General features: G+C 39.9%; 1 protein-coding gene across 2 annotated transcripts; it reads left to right on the top strand.

Moving 5' to 3' along the window:
* Positions 1-1,175: 1,175 nt before the first annotated feature.
* Positions 1,176-10,068, top strand: LOC106572213 (ERBB receptor feedback inhibitor 1). 2 transcript variants are annotated; one of them, XM_014146197.3, is made up of 4 exons: positions 1,176-1,541; positions 4,294-4,498; positions 5,026-5,114; positions 6,337-10,068. In XM_014146197.3, exons 2-4 carry the CDS (start codon positions 4,401-4,403, stop codon positions 7,434-7,436), a joined length of 1,287 nt encoding a protein of 428 aa, XP_014001672.1. In that variant the 5' UTR covers positions 1,176-1,541; positions 4,294-4,400; the 3' UTR covers positions 7,437-10,068. The 2 variants fall into 2 exon arrangements, with proteins under 2 accessions (XP_014001672.1, XP_014001673.1); XM_014146198.3 differs by lacking the exon at positions 1,176-1,541 and adding an exon at positions 2,633-3,973.
* The last annotated feature ends 16,416 nt before the right edge of the window (positions 10,069-26,484 follow it).

Here is a 26,484-nt window from a genome sequence, read left to right as displayed (position 1 = left end):
ATGGAAGTACTTTAGTCAAGGGGTCTCTTCACAGTCCCCAAATCCAGAACAAATTCAAGGCAACGCAATGCACAGTATTATATAGAATAGGGATCATCAACTAGATTCAGCCGCAGGCCGATTCTTTCTTGAGCGGATGGTCAGGGCGCCGGAACATAATTACAAATCATTTGTAGTCCACAAGAAGCACAAACAGATGTAATATTTGACTAAAACAAGAATTCCAAACGATCACATATATCTCTCTATAATGCATGGGAATACTTTGGAACCGATTTCCGAAATTAAAATCACTTGATATGCTGATATGCTGGTGTTCTTGCAGTCATTTATGTCCAGAAAACTTGGGGGGACCAAATAAAATCACCCATGGGCCAAATTCAGCCTGCAGGCGGCAGTTAGCGAACCCTGATATAGAGCTATGATCATTTGGAACTCCCTTCCATCTCAAATTATCCAAGCAAACAGCAACATTTGCTTTAAAAAACAAATAAAACAACACCTCACAACACAACGCCTCTCCACATCTGACCTAGTAAACCTAGATAAGGAATATGTATAGGTAACGTGCCTTCAGAAACTATTCATACCCTTTGACTTATTCCACATTTTGTTGTGTTACAGTCTACATTCAAAATTGATTAAATTATTTTTTTTTTCTCACCCATCTACAGACAATACACCATAATGACAAAGTGAAAACATGTTTTTATAAAAATGTATTGTGACTAAAATACAGAAATACCTCATTTACATAATTTTGCCAATTTCTTTCAAATGAAGCAGCACCCTCAGCACCCCTACTTCCCGAATGCTGCCTTTGGCGTTGGCTAATGGGGATCCCAATAAAATCTAAATCTAGACCTCATGTGGTGGTAAACAAAGTTGGTGAATGGTGATAGTACCTACAGTCATCAACACCTCGTCCCCCACTGACTGAAATAAATGTTAATATAAATTGGTACAATCGAAAACTACTTATTAAACTGTAGCCTAATTACTCTGGAACTGTTTAACACGTCAGTGTTATTAACATGTCATGTCCAGTTGACCAGTATTTACTGTAGTGTCCTCACAAGATAATCGGGCCTCTCCTGTTGGGTTGAAAAGTTTGTTCCAAGAATCCCCGCCCTCCTTTGCTATGCTGGTGTCAGAAGTGTCCAATTGGTGTCAGAAGTCGGACAGGTTACTATATGAGACTATTCTGGGTGGTAGCCTGTCTTTACACCTCGGAACAGTGCTGTATTGGAGATATATCAAAGAGAGAGGATAGATACAAGTAACTGGAAATAAGAACTGGTCACTTTAAGAGCAAGGCGCGGGTGGAGCAAATGTTCAAGCGTTGACCCATGCTTATAAAAAGATAGAGAAACCGCGTTGCTGCGAGCAAATTAATTTCCCGAGCGAATGTTGTCGGAAAATATATAGCACGTGCACGTTTTGTTGTCGTCAGCAGTCGGCTAATAACTGGATCGACCTGCTAGAAATCGAAGGAGCTATTATACTACGAAACCTCTACTACACAGCAGCCTACTTTGATGGTAAGTACCCTACTAAATTCATTTACAATGACAGTATAGTAGCACAATATTACAATCAAATAGGCTGTTTTAACCTAGTAGGCTACTATGCTATAGCCTGCTGCGATTGAAATGAAAGTATTGTGTCAATAACAGACACTAGCCTGTTTGTGAATGAGAAGATTATTAGACCAACAGGTTTATTATTTTTTTTTTTTAAAGTTATATCTTAATACTATTGTCGGAAATAAGCGATTAGGCATTTAGTTGTAGCCTACTGTGTCGCATACCATGTGTATCCTGTGCAAATGACAAATAAACTTGACTTGAACACAGTAATGGTATAATGTAGAGGGCCTCTATTTGGGAAATAATTTGCACCTGAGTCACCGGTCAGCTGGGAGAGTCTGCCGGACAGGGTGTGTTATTCTGTTCGTGCTTCTTTACCTGTTGCATAGGTAGAGCAGGTTTGGGAACATTTGACAGTGACAAAATACATTTTATTTCGTCACAGTATACGTTTGACAGAAATGTATAATAGGAATGTTGCTATTGACCTGTAATACGCCATGATAATAACACGCCTATTATATTAGGCTAGGCCAGGCCAAATATAATATTAAAGTGCCATATTCTGGTCTTGTTTAAATATATATATATTTTTATCTATATTACCTTGAATTTTCTTTGCTTTGCTCTTTTGCCACTTTATAAAACAAATCACAGTATTGTAGGCCTAATTGCAATATGGGCTCAATGAAAAGAGAAAATAGTATGACGTAGTCTGATGAAATTGAGATAGTTTTAGGCTTGAATACGAATAACACCCCTTAAGAACTATCAGAAGTGAGTTACTCCATCTTAAAATATAGTTTATATTGGTGTAATATTGCACAAGCGATCACCGTTCTCCACTTTTCTCTTTGCTGCCAACCTTAATTTGGGCAATAGTCCACAAATGGCTGAACGCCAGAGAAGCTTGATATGTGATGGATAGCATCATTTACACCTGTTTCAAGGAGGAAGAGTGAAAGGCCTATCAATGGTGTAATGTTTACAACCCCCCCCCCCCCCCCCCTTATCCTACAGCCCCTGATAAACGATAAACACATATCTCTTCTAATGGGCTTAGTGCTAACCGTGTTTTAGGCTAGTTTCCCCTTCCTCAAACGGATCTCTAGATGCCAATGGCGGGTCATAATCTCACCAGGAATCTCTCTCTCTCACACACCTCTGCCATCCCTGGATGTCTCCATGGCATGTCTCTGGCCTGACCTCATGGGAGAGTTTGCTGGGATTCGCAGGCCTCTCTCCGCACAGCCAAAACACAAAGGGCCATTCATGGCCCAGAGTGGCCCCATTCATGACCACTGAGTTATTTGCCGGTAGAATTCCTTATTGTTTGGTTTCTTGCATCTCTGAGCTCTCTCTTGACATAAATTACACAGAAGGTTGTTTCTTGTACTTAAAGGTACATAAATGTTATGTCTTGTCTAGAGAGCGTTCCATGGATGGTATATGCATACGCTTCCCACACCACACGTTAACCGACTTTTCACCATTACAATTATAGTTCAAATCCCCCTTTCTCACACTGACACTTGTTTACATAAAGAGCAGCTTTTCGTAAGACCATGACCCGTTCGTGGCGCAAGGAAAGGGCCTAGGAGGTTGTGTAGCATGTGGTGACACTTTGTCCGGTCTTCCTCCCCAGTGGACTTGTCATTATCGATACTGTTGTCAGCTGTCAGTGTTTTGAACTTGGAATTGAACCTTTTTTTTCCTGGATACTATGAAGACTATGTTCAAAGAAAAAAGTTGACAAGAACACCTGGCTGTACAGCTCTGAAAAAAACATGTTGATCTCTGTGGTATCGGAGACATTCACTTTTTTCATATGACACATGGAAAGTACTTGAACTGTTTGCCAGTGGCGCTCTCCTCCTAACCAAGTAGGTATTTACTGTGTGTGTGTGTGTGTGTGTGCACGCTTGTATGTAAATGTTTGAGGAACTTTGCGCACATTCGGCTACACGCACGCACACACATGGTAAAGCGTGTGTGTTAGTGTTGGCGCACTGTCACACTGGGAGTGTTTGTCATTCCAGCGTCACAGGAGCTTGTTGCACAATGGCCTCTGTTGAAAGGGCTCTGTTGTGGCCCCTTGGTGTGGGCCTACGCTGCAGCGCTGCAATAAGAATGACTTCAGAGTACAGAGAGCAGAGCACAGCCTCACAGGCCTGGGAGGAGAAGAAGGAGTGGAGAAAGTCCTTAGGCCTGCCCACTGTTGACCCAGAGGTTGTGCAATGCAACTCCATGCCTCAGTCAGACTCAGTCAGGCTCTTTGAGCTGGATCTACAAAGGAGAGACACACATGACAGGCTTAGCTCAGTAAAGCAAGGCAAAGCAACCGCTGGTACAAGGAGTGTAGTGGTTAGGTTATGGTTAAAGGGGTAAGAGGTTATGATTACATTTTATTGGTAATTTATTTGGTGTTTTCAGAGAAATTACGTTGTCAAATGGAAAGTACATAGTTTAATAATTACTTTGTTGTTGACTGGATTTATTATAACAAGGCACACTATGTATTTAGTACCAGGTAGCTTACCTGCAAAAATACCAGGCAAACGGAAGCTGAAACAGACCTGTGAAATAAATGGTTAGCAAAATGGTTAGCAACATAGTTGATGAACACTTGAATGTTTGCTTATTTCTTCTCACTATCTTTCTCTCACCCTCTCTCTTTTCCTCTCTCTCTCACTCTCTTATTCAGGTATGCCAGCTCCTAACAAGGAGACAGGATGACTACTACTGGTTGGCTGGACTGCAGTAAGCAGATGGACAGTGTCTCTGTGAGGACTGGGTGCTCTATGGATCTACATGTACTTGTCCGTTAGGAGCAGCCTGCCTTCCCCCAGTCTCTGTCACAGCATGGCCCGAAACAAAGCTTACTGGGGACAGCCACATGGCACAAACAGGTGAGTGGGTAACACTTTACATTAAGGTACACTTTAAGGAATTATTAGTAGTTTTTTTTTAACATGTAGTTGAGAAATACTTGATAATCAGTTGTAACGTCATTGTATTCACAGGAATGTCCCTGTATTGATGTGTAATATTGTTATTACTGTTGCAATAATATATATATTTTTTTTAATCATTCAAATTGTGTAATCGATATTGTTATATTGATGCTTGTCAAATATTGACACACATAGTATGGTTATTGCAAAAATGAGAATGGGTTTAGTGTAATCATGTTACTGAAGGACGAATCCTAGCTAGCGTCCAACTCTCACAAAAATCCTGCATTGACTTCTCTTTGAGTTCATTTGAATTACGTGCGGTTGTCTGAAGTTAGAATTCGGACTCAAGCTTAATGCATACATAATGCATGACATTACAGCCACAATGACAAGTGTAGGACCAGTCTACATACTGTATCTACTATCTACATGGCCAAGTGTTAAATTCAAGCATTCTTCTGTGTGTCATTGTGTTTCAGCCTGTGCTTTAGCCTGGATGCTGACGACGCGATGGAACACAACTTGAGAGATCATCACCAACACCACACAGTGTCCCAGGGCTTTGACAGTGAGTGAAATACTTTTGCGGCAGACATTTGCAATATTTTTGCACTAGCAAAAACAATTCAATTCAACCAGTCTGAGGCTGCATTTACACAGGCATCCCAATTCTGATATTTTTCCATCAATCAGATCAGTTATTTTGCCAATAATTGGGCAAAAGATCAGAATTGGGCTGCGTGTGTAAACACACATTTCCCCAGTGTCTTTGTTTACAAAGTACTTCCTACTGTGGACATGCCATGTGTCTTATTTAGAAAAGTGAACCTTCCACTTGTGGCAGTGTCTACCTAGGATTGTTTCTGATCCAAAGCTGTTCTGTTGTGTTTTTCGACAAATGGAATTTAAATTTTATTTGCCACTGCGTTAATACTAGATTGTAGATTTGATTGAGCCTAGAGTTGAATTGAGTCTGATCAGACCTAGATTGAAATAGTAGTTTGTTTTTTTGAGCTTTGCCAAGTATAATGGCAACAATGGAATAGTCCCAAAAGCGGAAATGTAGGAGGGGTTTGGTTCCATTATGCCTGGTCAGCTAAAAGCTAAATCAAGTTCACCTAAAGTATTTGAAAGAAAATAAATACTGCTTGGACCCAGGTCTGCTGTAGTCTACACTGGGCTCAGGGATGGGAGAGAGGGAGGGCTGGAGCAGAGAGAAAGGAAGAAGGCTATCTCTCGCTGTCTGGTCACTGGCTGTCCCTGAGCTCTGTGGCGGAATCAGAATCGGATGTTTTCATTGGAGGATGTTGTTCAGGAAGCTCCAGAAGGTTATGGGAAGCTTCTTAAAGATTGTCACTTGCGTCGCTGATAAATTATTCGTCAACTAATCTGGGTGTTGTTGTGGCTGATGTTTTACAGAGAGCAGAGCTTCCTCTCAGAAAGTGGTCTGTCTGTGGAGGACACTCCTTCCTTGTGATGGAAATTGATGCTCTCTGTATCATTTATATGTAGTGTGGTTGTGTATTGTACACTATTGTTGAAGAAATTTGGCTCAAATCTGTTGTTTTGTGGGAGGAGATAAGAGTGAAGATAATATAATCCTAAGGCTAAAATGTTTCTGTTTTCTATTTTCCATATTCAATAATTTAATGTTTCTCCTTTGCTCATTCTCTTTTAATTTGACTGTAAATTGTGAGTATTAAAAACATTATCAGATTCATGCTGTTTAGCAAATATGACCCTTTCATTCAAGTTATGTTGAATGTTCTCTCTATTTGCTGTCTTTACAGAGAAGATTCCCCAGCCCCACCATCCACTGTACTCTAGCAGCCATCCCTTGACCTCTCAGTCCACTATGCCCCGACCTCCTGAGGGGGACCAGGTGGTCCCCTCCTTCCAGAGACTATCAGTTTACGAGCAGGGTCCGTCTTGCGGCCCCAAGCCCCTGCCCCCTCTCCCTGACCCAGAGGATAACTCCTCAGATGAGGCGGCGGACAGCGAGGTGGAATTCTTCATCGACGAGAGGCGGCACCTACTCCCCCAGCGCTGCTCCACGAAGGCCCTGGCCCTCCACTATGGAGCCACCGGACGACGCAGCTTCAGGGGCTGTGGCCAGGTCAACTATGCCTACCTTGAGGGGCCCCCCGGGGCTAGCGGCTCGGCTAAGGGTGGAGCCCAAAGTGGAATCCAGGAGCAGCAGGCCCAGTTTGGGGGACAGAGAGGGCCAGGGGCCGTGGTGGTAACGACGAGGGACATCTCTAGCAAGCAACCCGATCGGCCCCAATGGTCCAAGCTGCGGCGCTCCCACTCGGGCCCTGCAAGCTCCTTCAAGGCCTCCGGCCTGCGCCAGTCGTGCCACCTTCACCTTCACCACCACCACCATGGCAGCTACAGGGGCCACCCCCAGCTGGACAAACCTGAAGTTCCTCCCCGCATACCCATCCCCCCACGCCCCTCCAAGACTGCCAATTGCCACCGTTGGTCTGTTGCCGAGGACCAAGACAAGGACAAGCCTCCCAAAGTCCCTCCCAGGGAACCGATAGCGTCCCCTTGTGGCTCCTGTTGCACCCCTAGTCCCAAGAGCCTCCCTATATACGTGAATGGGGTGATGCCCCCTACGCAGAGTTTTGCCCCCAACCCCAAATATGTCAGCAAGGGCCTCCAGAGGCCACAACAGCAGCATAGGGAGTGGTCCACTGGGCCCTTGGTGGGCCCACGCTCCCCCTGTATCGTGCCCATCATAGAGGATGGGAGGAAAGTCAGCGCCACGCACTATTTCCTCCTACCCCGGCGGCCATCCTACATGGACAGGTTAGAAAGGTTCTTGAAGGAGAAGGAGGCAGACGGTGTCCAGCAACACTCCCAGCTCAGAGTGGGGTTGCCAGAATAGGCAGAAACTCCCTGTCATCATATAGAGCTTCAGCATTGCGGGAAGCTTGAAGACTGACCCCCCCACACACTAATGTGCATCTTTAATTGCACCCTATTCCCTATATAGTGAAAATAGGGTGCCATTTCGGGACGAACCCTTAGTCATTCAGTCTAGGGTGGTACCACTAAAACTTTTGCCACCTCACTTGATGCAACAAACAGAATTTTCGCAAAGATAAACCATAGATGCCTGGAGGCTTCAAGTGTCAGATCTGTACTGTCACTGCATTCAAGCAGAAAACAGTGTAATGGATTGGTATAAGGTGGTCTTTGTTGTGCTCTGTGAGTAGTGGTTTGTTAAATGGTATGGGTTAACTGAAGACATGCATGTGGAACATTTGTTGTACATTATTTTGCAGTTGAAAGACCAATCTGTTGAGGGATTCATTTGAAGGTATCGGTTTACTAGACATGTTTAGTGTTAAACTAATCGATCTAGGTCTAGTTGGTCCCTACTGTTCATGGTTATGTGTAAACTACTGTAAAATATTCTACTCAATGTGGGGAAAGGTCTATTTATAATATTCCAAATCTAGGGAGTATGTGCCCACTAATTAGCTGTTCACAAATAATATGTATAGAAATCGTCCCTTTTCAGCCAGAGTCGTATTAACTAGTCACCAAATGGAAGAAAACCGACTGAAACAGGGAGGGACTACCTGAACTTGTCCAATAAGAAACATTCATTTTTGTTTTCTGTTGGTAAATGATTTGCTAGTGTGTGCACTGATGAATATGACCCAGTATGACCAGAGTTGGATGTCACAAAGATTTCCCCCCTAATAGGCATCTGCCAATAACAGATTTTTACAGTGGATGGCCTTGACTCAGACATTTTATATTTTATTCATTTAGCAGATGCTCTTATCCAGAGCAACTTATAGATACATCTTAAGATAGCTATGTGGGACAACCACTTATCCCAGTAAGTAAATGTTTCCTAAACAAAGTAGCTATCAGCAAAGTCAGAGCTAGTAAGAGGGGAAAAGGTCAAGTGCGAATGTTAGTTCACGAAAGGCATTTTTTGGGTGTTGTTTTGTTGGCCTTTGCTGTACATCAAAGTTACCCCACAATCTATGTGATTACATTAAAAGGCCCAATGCAGCTGTTTTTATATCAATATCAAATCATTTCTGGGTAACAATTAAGTACCTCACTGTGATAGATTTCCATTTAAATGGGCAAAAATTGCTTCTTAGCGAAAAACTATTTCTCAAGCAAGAATTTAGCTGGCGCGAGTGGGGAGGGGAAAATCGAAAACTAGCTGTTATTGGCAGAGAGGTTTGGAACTCTTTCGGAAAGCTGAAACCCACTGGGTACTGACATCAGTTCAATGTCTAGTTTTGATTTACATTTTGTTGAGTTGTCAACTAACGTGAATTCAACGTGAAATCAACTAAACATTTCACTGTGTCATGGGTTTAGGTTAAAAGGTGGGTAAAAAAATAAATACAAATCCTTTACATTGATGACTTTAAAAACCCAATCAGTTTTTTGAGTTGATTCAACGTCATCACATTGAATGTTTTACAAATAACTTTGATTCAACAGGTTTTCACCCAGTGGGAACTCCCAGCCATGCAAACCTGCTGATTAGAAGCTCCTGTGTAGAATGTATTTTCAACCAGCAACTATCAGGAAAGAACACTGATCACATTTTTTTTTTTTTACTTTTACAGTGTTAGTTTCATCAGCTGTTGTACAATATGATATAAAACACAGGGCCTTTAACAATTTATGGAGATTGGGTCGCTCCTCCATTTCGAACAGCTGGTCTGTTTTCAAGTATTACACAAAGTGAATGTTGTGGATTTTTTGGTTCTATAAATAAGTCTCTCTCTCATAATTGTATCTACTTTTTTCATTTAACATTATTTATATTATCATAATTTGGCCAAGTTTAACTCTTGATTTCACCTCACAGTATTTTCTTTGTAAATGTATTTGAAAAGTGCCTATATTAAAGGGAGATAGAATGAGGGTGTGATATTAGTTGTGTTGGTTACACTTCCCTATACAGTGATTTCCCACCCAATGATAACCAGGTAAATACTATGGATTTAAATCTGTACTTAAATTGTTATGAGTTGGTAGGGATACTTAATATGATCAATGCAATTAACATGGAATATAATTCATTATAGTATTTTTTAAGGACTGTATGTATGGTGACTTTGTAGTTTGTACAATTGTGTATTGCAGCATACATTTATTTTAAGGGATAGAGCATGAGATTGATAACCATTTTGATTAGCCAATTTCATGACTTCAATTACCAAACTATATTATTTCAAATGGATATGGGGTATTTACCAAGTTTTTTTTTGGGGGGGGGGGGGGGGGCTATGGAGGTGCTGTAAATGAGAGTGTTACCTTTTATTCTGAAGTTCAGAAAACTGTTTACATGATATGATACTTGTTACATCAACGGACGTTGAAGTTTGTCCCATAGCAGACATGGTTAGATTCTGCTTTAAAAAGTGTTGTCATTTCATGGGTAGTTCTCTACAGTATTTAAAAGTGCTTGTGTTGGACAAAAATGTTGAACGATGTATTCTTAATCTATTTAAATAAATATCTTATTTATTAAATGTTTTTTGTGTGTTTCATTTTCAGGCTATCATATGGTATTCAATACAATAATGCTTTATGGTAAATTAGTTAATTAACCCATTACAATCATCATAACATGCACAGTGGTTAACCCCATACATACACAGATATTTATTACAAACACATTTTGCTAACATTTGTAGTATAGTAATGGTTCAACTTACCAGTGTTGAACATTGCTAAACAACTGGATTGTCACAGGACACTCTTTTCAATCTATACTTTTTATTAGTTTCAGTATGAGCTGAAAGGAACGAGAATATTTTATCACGGCCAGTGGTGGAAAAAGTACTAAATTGTCAGACTTGAGTAAAAGTAAAGATACCTTAATAAAAAATGACTCAATTAAAAGTGTAAGTCACCCAGTAAAATACTACTTGAGTAAAAGTCTAAAAGTATTTGGTTTTAAATATACTTAAGTATCAAAAGTAAATGTAATTGCAAAAATATACTTAAGTATCAAAAGTAAAAGTATAAATCATTTCAAATTGCTTTCATTAAGCAAATCAGATGGCACAATTATTTTTTTATTCACGGATAGCCAGGGGCACACTCCACACTAGGCAGTATGAATGACCAGGGATGTTCTCTTGATTCTCGTGAATTTGAAAAAATGTTTGTCCTGCTGAGCATTCAAAATGTAAAGAGAACTTTTGGGTGTCAGGGAAAATGTATGGAGTAAAAAGTACATAATTTTCTTTAGGAATGTAGTGAAGTAAAAGTAAAAGTTGTCAAAAATATAAATAGTAAAGTACAGGTACCCTCAAGAAAACTTAAGTAGTACTTTAAAGTACTTTTACTTAAGTGCTTTATACCACTGATTATGGCACTAAACGAAACAGAGACACCATTGTCCAAAAAAGAGACACAGTGTTACATTTTTGTGTTGATGTATCAACATAACTAGTTCTCATAGGGTTATCATTATTTAGTGTAAGAACACATCTCCTATCGTTGTTGTTATTACTAGCTGTAGCCTAATCTGGCTAAGTCAAGTGATAGTGAATATTATGAAAGTGTGTTTTGTAAGAGAGCATCACTTCCTTTTGGCACTAAGGCAACTAGCCATACAAAATGTCAAGGTAGATATCAGGTTTCAAAAAACAAATAAAGCAACACCTCACGGCACAACACCTCTCCCCCATGTGATCTACTTGTTGTGTGTACTGACATGTGTGTGTAACTTATAGATGCACACACACGCACACTACATGTTAATGTTTTTAAATGTATGTAAATGGTAAAGTCTTTTGTCTGTTATGTCTTTTTCGTGATGTGTCGGACCCCAGTAAGATGAGCTGTTGCCATTGGCATCGGCTAATAGGGATCCGAAAAATATGAAAAAAAAGTTGCAGTAGGTTACACACAATCCATAATATAGGTCATCCATAATCCATACTATAATACATTCCAACCTAAAGGTTCTACTGTTTTATCAAGAGTTACTACAACTTCTAAACATGTGCAGTTCAACAACATGAGACATAACAAAACCATATTACGCTAACTGCACTTGATATTTAACAGGCTAATGGCTACAGTTCCCTTACAGGGAAAAAGCAGGGTTGAGGGGTTGCACACAGTTCTTTTAAATTCTGTCCACATCAAGGTCTTAGGCACCATCTAGTGGACAATAGTTTGCAGTGACAACCATAGAAGAATTATCTTGTTAGATTATATTTCTATGGTGACAAAACTGTGATGCTACTGAGGTGGCGCATGTACACGGACGTCTCTGGATTCCCCCTAGTGTACATTTCTGATAAGGCAAGTAAAGTGACTTTGGAACGTCATTAAAACCTTTGTTGTGTTCCAAACACCAAACTCGGAGCAAGCCAATTTTGAAATAAGGGAGATAGCTAATCAGTTGTACAACTGAAATGTGTCTTCTGCATTTAACCCAATCCCTCTGAATCAGAGAGGTGTGGGGGGCTGCCATAAACAACATCCACATCTTCAGCGCCCAGAGAACAGTGGGTTAACCGCCTTGCTCAGGGACAGAACAACAGATTTTTACTTTGTCAGCTCAGGGATTCGATCCAGCAACCTTTTGGATACTGGCCCAAAAATCTAACCACCAGCAAGCTAAAGACATTGAGTAAAAAGACTGCAAATAAGGAGAGATTTACCCTCCGGGGCGGCTGAACTTCCTGATTTAGCCTCAGTTTCAATTACCCTTAGTAGGAAATGCGACTGAGAATGAGATTTGGATTTTGGAGGCGTGCTTTGATGTGGGGTGTCTCTCGCATGTGTGTTCGAATGTGGAAAGCGTTTGTACTTTCACCCTGCCAAAACAGTACACAGTTACAGTCACTCACCCTTCTAAATAACTTGAAACATTCTAACCAGGTCTTGTATCTGGAAGAAGCCTAGACTATCTAGCAAGCTAGCTTGCCGACTTCTTTCACCATTTAGCTTCAGTCAGCTGGTGTGCCACCTTGGCAAAATTGGATTGACTTTGGATAGCATATCTGTGGGGCTCGTTAGGGACCGTCAAAAAATGACACAATGTAAATGGGAAAATATTTTCATGTTGCACACCTTTTAGTTGTCTTATTAAACGCTTTCAATATTTGTATATTCATTTCTATAATATAGTTGGTTTGTCCCATGTATGGGGTGGCAGGTAGCCTAGTGGTTACAGCGTTGGGCCAGTAACTGAAAGGTTGCTGGATCGAATCCCTGAGCTGACAAGGTAAAAATCTATCGTTCTGCTCCTGAAAAAGGCAGTTAACTCACACTTCCCCGGTAGGCTGTCATTGTAAATAAGAATTTGTTCTTAACTGACTTGTCTAGTTATGTATGTTGTGTAAGTTACTGATGGTCCCTAACTAGCCTCATAGAGATGTCAAACTGAATTGACCATTGGCATTATGGTTATATCACGTGCAGCTGGGCTCCAAAGTGATAATTACTTGGGTGCTGCCAGCTGTGGGCAGGGTTGAAATAAACCCAACCCAAGGAAAACTGTTATGTGACACAGATTGACAAGTGCCTGTGGTCGAAAAGAGCAAACAAGAGCTATCTTGGTTTGGTGTAATTGTACTGTGACTGTGGTCGGCATGGCAGATAGTTCAGACGGTAGCATTAGGGTAATTAATAATGATGATAAAACCAGTGATGATCAGTTATTTACACCTTTTTTGTAAATAGGAGGAACAGGAGTAAGATAAATCTCAATGAGGGTGATAGAGGGATGAATACTGCTGGGGAAACAATGAGTAGTGTTGAGAGTAGAGCTGTAAAGCGCAGATAAAGTTATGGTAGTGTTCCCAGAACCAGCAGGTAAGTACTTCCATCCTTTGCATTTGATTGACAAAGGCAATTAGGGAAGAGATTGGGGTGATTAAGGATGCCAAACCGATGGGTTACGGGAAGGTCCTGATCATTGCAAATAGTAAAATTCAGCAGGAGAAAGTTTTAAAATTGAACTCACTCAATGGGGGTTGAGTGAAATGTCACATTCCTGGTGCTATGTCTAAAATTATTAATTGAGGAGGAGTAATTGCTGGGATGCCATTGGAAATTACCATGGAAGAAGTTAAGGCTTCCCTGAAAGGAGGAAAAGTTATTGATGCGAAAAGTATGAAAAGCAAAAAGAGTTGAATGGACACTACAACTGCATTGTTACAATTTGAAGGGAACCTGCCGAATAGGGTGCAGCTAGGATAACTACTCAGTTATCCGGTTAGAGAATATGTGCTGACTCCACTTCGGTGCTTTAAGTGCCAATGGATGGGGCATGTTGCTAATGGGTGCAAAGGTAAAATGAGATGAGCAAAGTGTGGTGGGGATCACGAGTATGGGAAATGTGGGCCTGATGCTAAAGTTAAATGTTGTAACTGACGGAGAACAGTGCAGCATATGAAGGATGTGAAGTACAACAGAAAGCCATGGAAGCGCAAAGGTACAAAATTACAAACAATGTACAGTGCAATCGGAAAGTATTCAGACCCCTTGACTTTTTCCACATTTTGTTAAGTTACAGCCTTATTCTAAAATTGAGCAAATTATTTGTTTTACTCATCAATCTACACACAATACCCCATAATGACGAAGCGAAAACAGTATTTTTGAAATTTGTGCAAATGTATTAAAAATATTAAAAAACAGAAATATCTTATTTACATAGGTATTTAGACCCTTTGCAATGAGACTCGAAATTGAGCTCAGGTGCATCCTGTTTCCATTGATCATCCTTGAGATGTTTTTACAACTTGATTGGAGTCCACCTGTGGTAAATTCAGTTGATTGGACATGATTTGAAAAGGTACACACCTGTCTAAATAAGGTCCCACAGTTGACAGTACATGTCAGAGCAAAAACCAAGCCATGTGGTTGAAGGAATTGCCTGTAGAGCTCAGGATTGTGTCGTGGCACAGATCTGGGGAAGGGTACCAAAAAATGTCTGCAGCATTGAAGATCCCCAAGAACACAGTGGCCTCCATCATTCTTAAATGGAAAAAGTTTGAAACCACTAAGACTCTTCCTAGAGCTGGCCAACCGGCCAAACTGAGCAATCGTGGGAGAAGGGCCTTGGTCAGGGAGGTGACCAATAACCCAATGGTCACTCTGACAGAGCTCCAGAGTTCCTCTGTGGAGATGGGAGAACCTTCCAGAAGGACAACCATCTCTGCAGCACTCCACCAATCAGGCCTTTATGGTCGAGTGGCCAGACAGAAGCCACTTGTCAGTAAAAGGCACATGACAGCCCTCTTGAAGTTTGCCCTAAAGGACTCTCAGACCACGAGAAACAAGATTCTCTGGTCTGATGAAACCAAGATTGAACTCTTCGGCTGAATACCAAGCGTCATGTCTGGAGGAAACCTGGCACCATCCCTACGCAGCATCATGCTGTGGGGATGTTTTTCAGTGGCAGGGACTAGGAGACTAGTCAGTATCGAGAGAATGATGAACGGAGCAAAGTACATAGAGATCCTCAATGAAAACCTGCTCCAGAGCGCTTAGAATCTCAGACTGGGGCGTAGGTTCACTTGAACCCGATAGAATATCTCTGGAGACACCTGAAAATAGCTGTGCAGTGACGCACCCCATCCAACCTGACAGAGCCTTGAGAGGATCTGTAGAGAAGAATGGGAGAAACTCCTCAAATACTGGTGTCCCAAGCTTGTAGCGTCATACCCAAAAAGACTCAAGGCTGTAATTGCTGCCAAAAGTTGTTCAACAAAATACTGAGTAAAGGGTCCGAATACTTATGTAAATGTCATATTTCAGTTTAAATTTTTTATTTTATTTGTCATTATGGGGTATTGTGTGTAGATTGATGAGGAAAAATAATGATCAATGGAAACAGGATGCACCTGAGCTCAATTTCGAGTCTCATTGCAAAGGGTCTAAATACCTATGTAAATAAGATACTTCTGTTTTTTTCTTTTTTATACATTTGCACAAATTAAAAAAAAAAAGTTTTCGCTTCGTCATTATGGGGTATTGTGTGTAGATTGATGAGGAAAACAAGTAATTTGCTCAATTTTCGAATAAGGCTGTAACTTGTGGAAAAAGTCAAGGGGTCTGAGTCCTTTTCGAATGCACTGTATAATAGCAAAAAGAGCAGTGAAAAGTAATATTGTGGATATACAGGTGCAGTTGGGTAGAGGAGAAATTAAAACATTGATTCCGAAAAATGGGTTAGATTGCTGGCAGAGACAAAGAAATCTGCATGGTAGATAGTGTCATATCATGGGAACATAAAGGAGGAGATTGTGTAGGATGAGATTAGGGCATATGGGATTGAATTAATCTTTGAAAATGATAAGGAAACATGGTACTGGAATGTGTAATGGATGTATGGAAGAGGAAATGGTTTTAACATGTATTATTATTTTGTGAAATGTATGATGTAGAAATGGAGAGGCTTGACAGGGTCAGAGAGGTTGGATGGGAATGGGGAGTGGGTGGTATTTTTGGTGGGGGTGATAGGAGTAGTGAGGTTTGTAGGGAATTATTTTATTTTATATGAAATTCAGGGTTAGTTAAGAGAATATAGTGGTATAGATAAATTCTGACAGGCCTCACACTCCAGTACAGTAGGTGGCGGTGTATGCAGTTGGTTGCGATTCGCCAATAAAACTTGAAGAAGAAACTGTTACGTACCCTTCATTCCGTGACATACCATTTTTTCCTAATTATCTTGCAAATCTTATCCTATTTACACTTTGTAGTCAATTTTGACACTAGAATAAATGTTTCTGACTCATTGATGCCACATAGACAGGTTGGTTGTTTAGCAACAAAACTATGGGGCAAAACAGACAGGGTTGGCTTAGACTGTTGACAACATGTAAATATGATTTAGTCTCAATTTTGATTGAAAACATAAATACATTTGCAAAATGAGCACTTGCTGTCTCTCAAATACATTGTTACAGTCGTTGGTTAGATAGCTAGCTATTTTAATCATATTAGCATAGACATGAGTCACCTAAAACACCTAAAAAAGAAGAAATGGTATCAATAACAAGATTCAATGAGCTGAAACGAGCCACCTACGAGTCCCCACACGGCAGCTCCTTGTCATTGTTCCTAGCTATCTGACCATTCAGAATCATAACAACGCACGCCTTCTGGCTACATCGATGCTCGCACATCATTTACATAATTTTCGTGACAATGTCAGCCAACCTGTCTGTCAATAGGCCGTTTTCCAAAGTTGAAGTTGCTTATTACGTTCAGTTGCTCTTTAAAGTAGTACATTTCTTCTTCTTATACTTGACTAGGTAAACAAACTGAAAGGGCGCATACTGCCACATGGATTGTGTTTTCTGAACAGGTGTAAAGCTAAGGTTGTTGATTTACTGCCACCTGCAGTTATGGAATATTTGCTCAGGAGTATAATTAATTGACTTGCCTAGTTAAATAAAGGTTAAATAATAAAAAATAAAAACATCTCTCCTTATGACCTGGATGGAATTATGTGATCCTTCCTTAACCCATAGAAAGTCCCATCCACTTGACTACTGAAAAAAAGTCTAAAACAAGCTTTGGTGCATTAGAGCTGTCATAAACCTTTGTAATCTCCATATGAAATCTAATTTCAGCCTTATAGACGGGTTGGTTGTTTAGCAACACAACGGGGTAAAACAAACATGGTTGGCTCAACTACACTGAACAAAAATATAAACGCAACATGCAACAATTTCAAAGATATTACTGAGTTACAGTTCACATAAGGAAATCAGTAAGGCCCTAATCAATGGAGTACAGATATGCATCTGATGGTCACAGATACCAGTCAGTATCTGGTGTGTCCACCATTTGCCTCATGCAGCGCGGCATCGCCTTTGCATAGAGTTGATCAGGCTGTTGATTGTGGCCTGTGGAATGTTGTCCCACTCCTCTTCAATGGCTGTGCGAAGTTGCTGGATATTGGCGGGAACTGGAACGTTGTTCTACATGTCGATCCAGAGCATCCCAAACTTGCTCAAGAGGTGTCATGTCTGGTGAGAATGCAGACAATGAAAGAGAACTGGGACATTTCAGCTTCCAGGAATTGTGTACAGATCCTTGCATGGGGCCATACATGATGGTGGCAGATGAATGGCACGACAATGGGCCTCAGGATCTCGTCACGGTATCTCTGTGCATTCAAATGGCCATCGATAAAATGGAATTGTGTTCCTTGTGCCTGCCTATACCATAGCCCCATGGCCACCATAGCCCCACGGTTCACATCAGCAAACTACTTGCCCACACAATGCCACACACGTGGTCTGCGGTTGTGAGGCCGGTTGGACGTATTGCCAAATTCTCTAAAATGACGAAGGCGGCTTATGGTAAAGAAATTAACATTAAATTATCTAGCAACAGCTCTGGTGGACATTCCTGCAATCAACATGCCAATTGCAAGCTCCCCGAAACTTGAGACATCTGTGGCATTGTGTTGTGTGACAAAAATGCAAATTTTAGAGTGGCCTTTTATTGTCCCCAGCACAAGGCGCAACTGAGTAATGATCATGATGTTTAATCAGCTTATTGATATGCCACACCTGTCATGTGGTCACCATAGCAACACCCACCCGTAGCATGCGCTCCAGCAGGTATATTTCACTGGCCATTCCCAAAGCCAACACTTACTTTGGCCACCTTTCCTTCCAGTTCTTTGCTGCCAATGACTGAAACGAATTGCAAAAATCACTGAAGCCTGAGTCTTATATCTCCCTCTCTAGCTTTAAGTATCAGCTGTCAGAGCAGTTTACCGATCACTGTACCTGTACACAGCCAATCTGTAAATAGCACACCCAACTACCTCATCCCCAAATTGTTATTTATCCTCTTGCTCTTTTGCACCCCATTATCTCTACTTGCACATCATCATCTGCACATCTATCACTTCAGTGTTAATGCTAAATTGTAATTATTTCGCCTCTATGGCCTATTTATTGCCTTACCTCCCTACTCTTCTACATTTGCACACTGTACATAGATTTTTCTATTGTGTTATTGACTGTACGTTTGTTTATGTGTAACTCTGTGTTGTTGTTTTTGTCGCACTGCTTTGCTTTATCTTGACCAGGTCGCAGTTGTAAATGAGAACTAAATAAAGGTGGAAAAAAAAAAAAAAAAAAAAAAAAATGTGCATAGATTATCTTGACAAATGAGAAATGCTCACTTACAGGGATGTAACAACATTTTCACACCAAATTTGAGAGAAAGAAGCTTTTTGTACTTTTTCTGGGATCTTTTATTTCAGTTCATGAAACATGGGACAAACACTTTACATGTTGCGTTTATAATTTTGGTCAGTGTACATCTGTTGGTACAAACTTTGAGAAATTATGATTTCATTAATTATTTTTTTGCGCTCTCTCACCTAAAAAAATAGCACTACACCAATGTCCACATTGCAGCTTCTTTTAAAATAAGAAAATGGGAAACCTAGTTAGTTTCTAGTAATCTCTCCCAGTTCAGTCTTCTTTTTCTGTGGATGTTATATGGCATTGGCAACCAACTTTTTAAGGTGCATTACTGCAACCAGCTGGATTGGAGTGTGGACCTTCTTCATCTTTCAATCACCACATGGGTATATGCTCCTAAAAACCAATGAGGAGATGGGAAAGGCAGGACTTGCAGTGCATCAAGCGTCGATTTAGCGCCTCCATACGCAGATGCTTGTTGATGGGCGGGAGCAGTTTGGATGAAATTATTCAATAATGTGTGTACATTTATTTTGCAACGCTCGCGAACGCAACGATGCCGGTGTGGCCAGCATGTAATTGGAAGCACATGACGCTTTTGACGGCGTTGACGCTCACGGCCCGTCTGTTTTCTGTCATTCAATACTGTGCATACTAATTCCAGCGTGTACATGCTCGTTCGCGTTTCGTTTGTTCTATAAAAGATCCTTGCTTCAATCAAGTAGATGCTTTCAAATTGTGAACAGCAGATGGCAGTATAATATCAGAAATCGAAGTAGAAGCAACACTCCAGTTAAATGGATCTATCTGATGAATCCAAATATTCTTACATGATTTCCTCCTTTTTACCTCTTTCTTATGAGATTACTTATCTGAAACCAGTGGATATTTAGAATCAATGAAAGTTTAGATTGTATCATGCCCAACAAGTCTCAACTGCAATTGCATGCCATTTCAGATCACTAGTCACTAATGAAATGAGTGGAAAAAAAGATTTTTGTTTACATACCCTTTCACAGCTGAGAGATGAACAATGTCTCCGTTTTTCTCAAATCACGTATAAAAACATATTTGTCCTAATTAAAATGTATTGCTTTCACATTGAGTCCATGAAAAGATTTTCAGTAAGAAAGCTTCAAGCCGCAAAGTAGCAATTGTTTGTAGCAGGTCAACCAAGTAAAAAGTAATGCCATCTTCCTTAAAATACGAGACATTGGCATAAACATTACCAATGCTTTGCAACCTTCCCAACTCTATATACACAAGTGAAGAGTTCCAGACTGCCATCAACACAAAAGATGAGCATCCTTTGCTTTGCACCTTGATACCTAACTGACATACTGTTCCAGCAGTCCCAACTGTCACAATAGTCCAAAGCTGTTGCATTTATGATCAGCATCATTTTGAAATACAACATTACATTTGTTAGAAGGATAATATCACAGCGGTCTTATGTTGTAACCATTTCTGTGTAGATTATGAATACATGACTTCACAGAGCCAGCAATCAATTTTGGTTTACATTTTTGGTAAGGAGAGTGACTGGTTAGTGTGTTTGTTTTGGGACAAGAAGATCAGGAGTTTGGTTCTATATGCACTGTCAACACCCCAAATGCACTTCAATATGATAGATGATCAATGCATGTGTAGCAGAGATGGGTTTAGGTATATGCTCTAATGCCTAAACTTTAGCTCAGTGCTCTAGCATAGTCTTGAGCTGTCTGGACGACCCAGGTTCAAAACCCGGTCAGTCAAACTTGGTGACCTGTCTTGGATCACACAGGTAATGTGCCAATTTCCACAAAATGAATTGATTGTCTGTTGTAATGTGCTTAACACCAGTGGTTGAAAAGTTCCCAATTGTCATACTTGACTAAAAATAAAGATACCTTGATAGAAAATGACTCAAGTGAAAGTCACAAAGTAAAATACTATTTGAGTAAAAGTATTTGGTTTTAAATATATTTAAGTATCAAAAGTAATAGTATAAATCATTTCAAATTCCTTATATTATGCAAACCAGACGGCACCATTTTCTTGTTTTTTAAATTAACGGATAGCCAGGGGAACACTCCAACATACAGACATCATTTACAAATGAAGCATGTGTTTAGTGAGTCCGCCAGATTAGAGCCATTAGGGATGATCAGGGATGTTTTCTTGATAAGTGTGTAAATTGGACCATTTTCCTGTCCTGCTAAACATAAAAAAAGTAGCATGTACTTTTGGGTGTCAGGGAAAATGTATGGAATAAAAAGTTTATAATTTTCTTTAGGAATGTAGTGAAGTAAATGTAAAAGTTGTCAAAATATAACTAGTAAAGTACAGATACCCCAAAAAACAAATCAAAGTATATTTACTTAAGTATTTTACACCACTGTGTGTCAACAGTGTGCTTACTTTAGATATTCATCTCTTTGCTGTTACCCTCTGGACAGCAGGTCATTAGTATAGCTACTAGTAAGTTGTTTCAACCGGGAACACTATTCTCCTGCTTTGGTCTGTTTCAGTCATTGCAGGAAGTCCTAAAGAGCTGGAATGTGTAAAGGGTTTTGTCCTAGCTCTAACACCTGACTTAAATATCAACATCACGAATCATGGCGATAAACTTTGTTTTGTAATCAGGTATGAGCTGGGTGGGAACAAAAGTGTATATACACTCCTGACATTCAGATCTGCAGATGTCCACCCTTTTAAGTCACTATTCTGTACTGTGGGTAAAAGTAAAAGTTGTCAAAATATGAATAGTAAAGTACAGATATCCCAATAAACTACTTCAGTAGTACTTTCCAGTATTGTTACTTAAGTACTTTACACCATTGGTATAAAGTACATTATTTTCTTTAGGAATGTAGTGAAGTAAAAGTAAAAGTAGTCAAAAAATATACATAGTAAAATAATGTACACATACCCAAAAACAACTTAAGTAGTACTTTAAAGTATTTTTACTTAAGTACTTTACACTACTGCTTAACACCCCTGATACAGGGTAACCTAAACATTTAGAGTGAACCTGTAGTGGGCTTTCCTTTATTTTACATTTTAGTCATTTAGCAGATGCTCTTATCCTGAGTGACTTACAGTTAGTTATATGCAATTGATTGAAATTGAGGCATAGTCGGAAAACACTTTAAGAAAATTACATTCAAAATGTGAATGAAAAAACAATGCATATTTTACCCAGATCTGGTTGAAACTTCATAACCCAAAGTATGTCTAACATTGTCGGCCACAGCATTGCATAGCAAACTTTGGTTCCCAATAGAAATGTGGAGGCTCTCTAGGTGGACAAATTGAAGTATTGCCTTCATCGTCTAGTTTAAGAGAACAAAGTACACAAAAAGCAATATCTGTTTTTGTGCTACAACGATAGCAGTCAATAGACTAAAGAACTTTAATAACCTTCTTGCTTGCTCAATGACACCAAATTGGTGTTGTCCATGCATGCAGACTTGGGCCTACTGACTGGACACACCCTTTAAAGTAGATCAGTTGAGGAAGAGTAAGAATACCACAGCAGTCCGTCCACAGTAATAATATAATATAACATTGTGCCAAATAAAGACTAGAAATGTTATTCAAACCATCAGCGTCATCATCACGCTGTCCACTTTTTCCTGTGAAAAATCGCCCAATGAATAGGCACTTCAGATAATTACTTAGCAAACGAAATGCATCTTGCATGGTGGATCTGCGTTGGTTGATCAACAAAATGGCTACCATTGATCCCAGAGGTGCCTCGCGCCCCTCATGGAGGTCCCATGCTCTTCTGGACTCTGAGACAGCCTGTTCCAGCAGTAATCGCCTGTGAAAAACAAGTTAGCGATGCTTGGATGGGGCCGATAACAAGCCGGAGAATGGTAAAAAATACCCCACCATAAGAAATTAGCTATGTTTACGATACTGGCCTGCGAACATGAACTTTGTGTTGGGTTTAGAGTGCTCTCAATATGGCAATGGGATGTTTTTGTTGAGTGTCTAACTGAAATGTGCAGAAATGCAATTTTACTCCTGTGCCATTGCATGAATCTACCAGGTCTAAAGGCAGAATATAAAATAGGTATTTTCTATGTTTGAGAGACTGATTGATTTTCAAAAAGTATCTAAATGGTATTACGTGCTTCTAAGGATTGCACATACTGTAGGCCTAATGTCGGTTCCATACTTTTATACACATGTAGAACCAGATTACTAGCTCAACAATGAGAACATGACAGTGGCTGTAGAGGAGATGGAAGTTTCGGAAGAAGAAGTAGTAGTAGTAGTAGTAGTAGTAGTCATGGTCATGCATTGAGTGCTTCCATCATAAAGCATGGTTGCAAAATGACTGAGATGTATCACACACAAAGAATGTTTGGGCTGTCACTGAGGTCGAAGTTGATGTCCAAATTGCTTAAAAGGGGGTATGGCAGGGTTTATGCACCATCTCTGTATCCAATACCGCACTCCTAATTGAGATTACTGGGGTTGTCTATGGTGACCATAGACACAGTGGCCCCTAAATCTAGCGAACGCCTCATTTAATTGTATGGGGAATCGTTTTCTCCATTTTCAATCGGATTATCGGTTTGCACTAACATTTGTGTTTCAGGTCGTTTACTGAGACCTCCATGCTCTCTGAAACCAAACGGTCATGACGAGACAGCCGAAAGATTGAGAAGAGCGATTTTGCAGAGTAATTTGGTCAGACTCAATGGATTACTTCCTGTCCATCGGCTTCCAACGCATTTGGAAAATTGGGGGAGAAAAGTGGGATTTAAATCAATGTTTTGCCTCTCTAATCGGCTTGGTCTCTTTGCTGAACCAGTGTTGTGATTGCAATGTCAGTCTGGCCTACCATACTCACTATAAAGGAAACTATCCAGCTTTCTCAATCTAGGACCCTCGACGGGAAACAATGAACTACAATGTGACCATGTCCAGACTCTCAATTCACAGTCAAACAAGCATGGCTATTGTGCCAGAACATGTCATTTTAAACTAAGCATGAACTGGTTGTTGAAAAAGTTACATTTTTGCAATAATGTTTATACATATTGGTGTAAGTTGTGGCAAGTGGACTCACTTTCAACACACACTCTATAGTCCATTAAGATTTCATTGCAGAAATGAGGAAGAGCCTAAGACATACTAATAGGTTTCAACCTATTCTCACACGTTTCATGAAATATGTTCTCCATAAATGTATCAATTTCACATGTTTGGGGGCCATTTTACTTGTACTTCTCATCTTTTCAGGATAATTGTCCAGTAACCCTTAAACCTGGAAAACAAATGGAATTGTAAAATATAAAATGACCACCAAATAAAATGTGTATTGTACACAAATAATTGTATATTTCATCACGTGTTCACTCACTCACCCACACACTTATACAGCAGAAGTGAAAGTTGGGTTGGGAGTGAGTGGGAGGCATATGGGGCATCAACTGATTCACTTTTCATGGGTTGGTCACCCAGATTGATTTAGTGAAACCAATTGAGACAGCATGTAAAATTGAGGCTGTAACTTTCATCTTTGTTAAACAGAATCCTTTCTTTCTGACATTTTCAAAGGCAGCCTGTGCTAACTGATTATAGAAAAACAACCAACTAGTCTATCACATGCCAGGGACCGGCTTGTTGGAGAGGGGGTCTTCAACTTTGCTCTCGTCTTGAGACATGCAAGAACTCGGATGTCTTAACATTTCATATAATGTTGAAAAAACATGAAGAATAGTACATGTTAAATATCTGTGTTCGTCACTGCACCTGCATTTATAGTTGACACTTTTGAGAGCGCTCCATAAATAAAATATTTTTATTCATGATTAATTATGATATGCATGAGTGTGCTGTGTCTTATTAAGAGTGTAGTTCAATAGATGAAATACAATAGGTGTTGGCCCAACAGAAATTCCCATTGAAATCCCAGGACATAGATATATGTTCTTTCTGAATTGGGGTTCCTAATTTGAGTGGCATGAGTATTCATGCAAATTCAGATATTCAGTAATGCTAATCATAATCAGACATGTAGTATTTGCTTGAGATAAATCTGTACTCAGTAAGGAGGATTATGAATATTATTTTGCCTTGTCAGTGTCCCATTAGCAACATTTAACTTTGTTTTACAGAAATGAGTTTACAGGGATGCCCAGCCGTCCTGTGTGTTGACACAAAGAAGACACTACAGTCCTCCTCACCATATATACACTGAACAAAAATATAACCCCCCCATCAGACAATCCCACAGGTGAAGAAGCCAGATGTGGAGGTCCTGGGCTGGCGTGGTTACAAGTGGTATGCGGTTGTGAGGCCGGTTGGATGTACAGCCAAATTCTCTAAAACGACGTTGGAGATGGCTTATAGTAGAGAAATTGACGTTCCCATCTCTGGCAACAGCTCTGTTGGACATTCCTGCAGTCAGCATGCCAATTGCACGCTCCCTAAAAACTTGAGACATCTGTGCCATTGTGTTGTGTGACAAAACTGCACATTTCAGAGTGGCTTTTTATTGTCCCCAACACAAGGTGCACCTGTGTGATGATCATGCTGCTTAATCAGCTTCTTCATATGCCATATCTGTCAGGTGGATTAATTACTGTATATTGGCAAAGGAGATATGTTTTGTGTGCCCAAAATCTGAGAGAAATTAGGTTTTTGTGCGTATGGAACATTTCTGGGATGTTTTATTTCACCTCATGAAACATGAGACCAACATTTTACATGTTGCGTTTATATTTTTGTTCAGTATATTTGGGAAGTGAAGGAAACAGTTTAATTTGGCTCTAAACTCCAGCATTTTGGATTTAAGATCAAATGATAAATATGAAGTGACAATGTCACCTTTTATTTGGGGGTATTTTTTATATATATATATATACTGTATATGTTTTACCATTTAGACATTAAAGCATTTTATGTCTAAAGTCACCCCATTTGATAAAATCGTATCATCCAAATACAGAGGGTGAGGATTGTAAATGTTGAGTTTCCCACCAATTCACACCATTTCCCACTGTTATCTACAGTGCTTTCAGAATGTATTCACACCCCTTTACCTTTTCCACATTTTGCTGTGTTACAGCCTGAATTTAAAATAGATTAAATTTAGATTTTCTGGGTCACTGGCCTACACACAACACCCCAAAATGTCAGTGGAATCATGTTTTTAGAAATTTTTACAAATTAATAAAAACATGTCAAAAAGTATTCAACCCCTTTGTTATGGCAAGCCTAAATAAGTTCAGGAGTGAAAATGTTCTTCATCACTCTGTGCAATAATAGTGTTTAACATGATTTTTGAATGACTACTTCATTTCTATACCCCACACATACAATTATCTGTAAGGTCCCTCAGCCGAGCAGTGAATTTCAAAAACAAATTCAACCACAAAGACGAGGGATGTTTTCCCAATGCCTCACAAAGAAGGGCTCCTATTGGTATATTGGAAAACCTTTAAAAAGTAGACATTGAATATCCCTTTGAGCATGGAGAAATTATTAATTACAATTTGGATGGTGTATTAATTCACCCAGTCACTACAAAGACATAGGCGTCCTTCCTAACTCAGTTGCTGGAGAGGAAAGAAACCGCTCAGGGATTTCACCGTGAGGCCAATTGTGACTTTAAAACAGTTACAGAGTTTAATGGCTGTAATAGGAGAAAACTGAGGATGGATCAACAACATTGTAGTTACTCCACAATACTAACCTAATTGACAGAGTAAAAATAAGGAAGCCTGTACAGAATACAAA

The sequence above is a fragment of the Salmo salar genome, chromosome 15, assembly GCF_965601325.2.
Source record: "Salmo salar chromosome 15, fSalSal1, whole genome shotgun sequence".
In the NCBI taxonomy this organism is placed as follows: Eukaryota; Metazoa; Chordata; class Actinopteri; order Salmoniformes; family Salmonidae; genus Salmo; species Salmo salar.
Note: the sequence above shows the minus strand (reverse complement) of the source record. Positions and strands in the feature narration are given on the sequence as shown.